The sequence below is a fragment of the Pterocles gutturalis genome, unplaced genomic scaffold (genome assembly GCF_000699245.1).
Source record: "Pterocles gutturalis isolate BGI_N339 unplaced genomic scaffold, ASM69924v1 scaffold4730, whole genome shotgun sequence".
NCBI classification, from domain to species: domain Eukaryota; kingdom Metazoa; phylum Chordata; class Aves; order Pterocliformes; family Pteroclidae; genus Pterocles; species Pterocles gutturalis.
Window position 1 is genome coordinate 1,692 of NW_010138030.1, and position 5,125 is coordinate 6,816.

At 56.7% G+C, this 5,125-nt stretch overlaps 1 protein-coding gene across 1 annotated transcript; it reads right to left on the reverse strand.

Annotated features, from left to right (window-relative positions):
• Window positions 1-939: 939 nt before the first annotated feature.
• ZC3HC1 (zinc finger, C3HC-type containing 1) lies at window positions 940-4,655 on the reverse strand (the record flags this gene model as incomplete). Its single annotated transcript, XM_010082812.1, has 5 exons — window positions 940-1,008; window positions 1,904-2,113; window positions 2,331-2,537; window positions 3,436-3,661; window positions 4,498-4,655. Coding segments are annotated over 5 exons (870 nt in total), but the record flags the coding sequence as incomplete, so codon positions are not given.
• Window positions 4,656-5,125: the final 470 nt, after the last annotated feature.

The following is a 5,125-nucleotide window of genomic DNA, read 5'->3' on the forward strand; positions in this document are numbered from 1 at the left end:
CACTGCAGACTGGGGTGGCTGTGGCAGACCCGGGGTGAGGGTGTCCAGCTGTGCCCAGGCTGGCTTTAAGCCCTTCTCAAAGCCCCTTCCCCAAAGATGGAGATGCCACATCAGCTTCTTCCTTCGATTCTTCTCCCATTTTGATGGAGACCAGTCCCTTCCCAGCACCCAGAAGCCTGGTCTCGAGCATGGGAAGTCCTAATCCACCTCCTCCCAGAGTTTTGGCTGCGTCCCAGCCTCCCCGGTGCTCTGGCCCAGATGATTTATCACCTCGGGGAGGCTACCAGCCCCCAGCTAAATCTTCTTCCAGCAGCTGGGGCAGAGGCTGGCCAGCATGGGGGTATGAGGCTGGGGGCTGCAGCTACGGCAAAGAGCCCCCATCAGGCAGGGGACACAGTGAAATGAGGAGTGGGACACAGGAGATGAGGGAGCCGGACACTGATTCCACAAAGACGAGCATCCCCAGGGATACGGGGAGCCACACGCCAGGTCCAGAGCTCATCCTCCCCTGGGAAGAAGCACTGCACCAGCAGTAAGAAAAAAAAAATAAAATCAAAAAATGAAATGTTTATTCCCACCTGGTGTCACTTCTCTGCGCCACTGGTGGCAGGTCACAGCTGGACAGGACGGTCACCCTTGCAAGGTGACCACATCTCCTCGTTTGCCCCGAATGCCTGCAGCACGTCCCGGCTCCGGACCAGGCTGTGGAAGCCCTCGGGGCCAAGGACTACAGCAGCAATTTGTGAAGGCGGGGTCTTCGAGGAAGGCAGTCACGGAGGAGGGGGTCCCAGTAGCCACTGGGGGCTGTGTTTGGCGTGGAGCCTCCTCAGCATGCCCTCCTTGGGGTATGGAGCTGCCGCGGGAGCAACTGGGAAGCGGATCTCTGCCGGACCGAAGCGATGCCCAGCCAGGCAGCAGTTCTCGGAGGCAGCGGTCCGTTCAGGAGGAATTCATGCTCTCCCACTGCCGGAAAATGCGGAACACCTTGGAGGACTTCACCGAGATACTCTGTGAGAGAGAGGAGCAACGTAACAACCAAAGGTTAAGCACCACAACAGGCTGACCTGCCTCCAAAACACACAAGAAACAGCTGCAAAAAACCCCCAAATGCCCAAAATATCCTAAAATTGGCTGCCAGGACATCAACTGGCTCCTCTTCCTCATTAGCCCAGAACCAGAGGGGAGAAAAGCAAGGTGACTACAAGCAAAAAGCAGGTCTGAACGCCAACCATCCCCTGTTTCAGCTGGGGCTCTCGCCTCCAGCTCATGGCACATGGAACAGCCGGAAAGGACCAGCCCATTGGGGACAAAACTCACACAAAGTCCCCAAGACAACTGCTGAAGCAGGACTGTTCCCCCAGTCCCCGCAGCTCAGCCCCCAGCAAAGCAGGGGGGAGGCAGAAGGAGGAATCCAAGCAGAAAACGGAGTGCAGGGGGTCCCAGGAAGCAGCAGCAGGTACCAGCTGCCCCACAGCCGCTCGGGGACAGGGACTGTGGCCTCAGCTCCGCTCCCCTGGCTCGGAAAACCCACCGGTAGGAGCCAGTGGCCAGGATGTCTGCAGAGAGGGTCGGGAGCTCTGTCGGGACATGAAATGAAACTGGATCTTGGACAGCGCTGAGCCACTTGGGAAAGGCTGTTATTTATAGCAGCCCTTGAGCAGATCTGAGCACAACACGTTGTTGTAATGGGTGAGACCTGGCCGAGAGAATGTCAGCGCAGCCGGAGGGGAAGCTGAGACTCTGGACACCCACCCAGGTCCTCACCATCCAGCTGGGCTTGAGTTCAGCCCAAACAAAGCCCATCTACCCCAGGTTCTGCCCAGAGGCTTTCAGCCCTGGGCAAGGCTGCAGCAAACAGCATTTTGAGTGCTTGGGTTTGGGGCTGGGGATCCCACGGGCTCACCACAGGCTCCGTCTCGGGCACTCTGTCACATTTTCTGGTGGCGAGGAGCGTGTTCAGTACCACTCGCCAGCCTGGCTCTGCCTTCACGGGTTCCTTCTCCGTCTCGGCTGTGGTGTCCTTCAGGGCTTCCGCTCCTTCCACAGCGTTGACCCAGGGACACCAGTCGCGGTGCTGGGAGCTGGGGTCAAAGAAGCTCCTCAAAGAAGTGTCCTGGGTGGGGGAGGCAATGACAGTGAAGGAGTACAGTGACAGCATGGTTTAAAACAGACTCCAATGACAGGATAAAACCCTCTCCATGCCCAAACACCAGCCCTGAGCTGGCCCAGTGCTGCTCTACAGGGACAACACTGGTCCCTGGATCGAGAGCACCCTGCCCAGACCCCTCTTCTCCCGACCCAGGCTCTCCCTGCGCCTGTACCCGCCTCACCGAGCTGCTGGAAGAGCAGAGCCGTGCCCGCTTGGCTCTGCGGAGAGGACTGGATGGCACCTCCATGTTGTCCCCCTGCCCCATGCTGCGGGTGACGGGGCGGCTCCTCAGAGTGGGGCTGGCCACCTCCAGCTCAACCCGGTCCACAGGGACGGGAGAGTCCCAGCCCCGCGGGCGAGAGCTGGCTGGGGACGGGCTCTTCTCGTGCTACCAGTGGGGAAAGAACAAGGAATTAACAGAGCTCCTCTGCTCACCAGCATGTCCTCTGCCTGAAGTGGACAGGGGGTCCCTGCCCAGGTCAAAACAACAGATCAAAGTCTTCTTGGCCATCTTAGCAGGAGCCGTGCCACCCTCCCTTCATACCAGGAGCATCTCAGGTGTGTCTAGACGGACACGAGTGAAGGCAGCCCCTGATCTGGAGCATCCTGACTTAGACAAGCCCCTGGATCCTGGCTGGAAAGGCCCTTTTTCAGAACCATGGAACGGTTTGAGTTGGAAGGGACCTTAAAGCTCATCCAGTGCCACCCCCTGCCATGGGCAGGGACACCTCCCACTAGCCCAGGTTGCCCAAAGCCTCATCCAGCCTGGCCTTGAACCCCTCCAGGGATGGGGCATCCACAGCTTCTCTGGGCACCCTGGGCCACTGCCTCACCCCCCGCACAGGAAAACATTTCTTCCCAAGATCTCATCTCCATCTCCCCTCTTCCAGCTCAAACCCGTTCCCCCTCGTCCTGTCCCTGCACCCCCTGATCCAGAGCCCCCCCAGCTCTCCTGTAGCCCCCTTTCAGCACTGGAAGGTGCTGGAAGGTCTCCCCGGAGCCTTCTCTTCTCCAGGCTGCACACCCCCAACTCTCTCAGCCTGTCCTCGCATGGGAGCTGCTCTCCTACAGGAGGGCTGAGGGAGGGGAGGACAGAAAGGGCAGTGGAAAAGGCAGCAGCAACCCATTTGTCTTGGACATTACCTACAGCTGGAGACATGGCACCAAAATGAGCCTTTTTCAAAGTAAAAGGCAGCGGACACCTAAGCTCCATCACTCTTGACTCCTGCGTGCCCCTGTATCACTCAGACATCCCAAACTCACGAGCCCGCTGAGCTCAGCCGTACCTGCTCGGAGCCCGGCAGGAGCATGTCTTGGCTCCGCGTGAGCATCCTGCGCGGAGACGTGGGCACAAGCAGTAAGCGCTCAGCTGGTGCTGGCGGAGTGCTGCTCAGGCCGCAGGAGTCCAGCTCTGGCCCCACAGACTCCAGTTGATGAAAGCCCCAAAGTCCCACCTTCCTCATGCAGCGGGAGCAGGTGATGAGCGAGAGGTGCACGGAGCCAGACGCGGCACTGTGAGGACAGAAACAAGTCACAGGAAAAGGTCAGAGACAAGCCCCGGCGCCTTCCCCCAAATCACAGCTTTCAGAACAGATGCTGGTATTTGGCAGAGGACAGGAATGATCTCAGTGACAGGTATCACAGAATGGTTTGGGCTGGAAGGGACCTTAAAAATCATCTAGTTCCAACCCCTCTGCCCTTGGGCTAGGTCAGCACATTTCAAGACATCAGTATCCTTCAACTGAGGTACAAACTTACTGTTTCTGTAGCTCCATGTGCTAAGAAGCAGAATACGACCATTAAAACACATCTACAGCGTTGATTTAAATTGGCTTGGTCACATTTTGGCTGGTCATGAAGCAGGAGAACACTCAGTTACGGCTTATCGGCCAAAAGTGTCCCCATCTGCAGCCCCCGACTGTGCAGCCGCAGCAGCAGCTCCACTTTTCGCCACCACGAGCCCTTTTCCAGCCGTAAGAGATCACATCACCTTCAAGCTGCCTCAGGCACAAACAGCGTGGCTGTTCTGCTCACAGCACACGCTTTGGGAAGCCGTGAACCTTCAGGTCATGAACCTTCCTTCCCTTCCCGCAGGCGTAACGAGCAATGAAAGCGTTACTGAGGATGACATTTCAGGGATTGACTTCAACATCTCCATCAGCAATGAACGGAGCAAGCGACAGCTCCGCTGTTTCAGATTTTTTGCTGTCTCAGGGAGACATCTATTTTAGATTAGGTAGCTTTGCTTTGGGGTTTCTGCAAGTCTGTCAGCTTGAGATATAAATAAATGTAACAATAAAAGGCTGGAGATATTAATAAAATAGTGAAATAGGGGATACTGTACCCACCTGCAAGTCCAGCCGCACAGAGCCAGGACGCAGGCAGGAACGTGCACTTGCAGGATTTCCGTGGCAAATTTAATCAGCGGTTTCTCTCCCTCCGTTTTGTGCTCTAGTTCCTCTGCGATCAGCTGGAGGAGCAGGCTAATCTTCTCCTCTGTCAGGCACTGTGGGACAGAGAAAGTGGCAGAGCTGGCAGGCAGAGGCAGTCTGATACACTGCTTCTACTCACTAACCACATCCTACATGGAGAAAAAAAATCCCTTTTTTGCTCCCCAAAAGGGCTGGGTGCATGAGCTAGAAGCCTCAGCACTTTTACTCTGGTTAACGGGCAAAAAAAAGCCACACAGAGCGATGGCTGCCTGCTGCCTTATGCCCATCTGACTGTCCCCATCGCGTGGACTCGATGCAAGCTCTATTTCCTCCCCTGAGCATGTGTGGGGACAGCGGAGCAGGTCACAGCTCTGCCACTCACGGCAGGAATGAGTCTGAACAGTCTCCACCTGTCCCTCTGATCCCAGGGAGGCAGCAGGAGCTGTGTTTGCCTGTGCTCAGGAAACCATGAGCAAATTTGGGGCCACTGTTGAGACATAACAAGAGAAGAGAGTCACCGAAGGCTGTGCAGAACGGTTTGGGT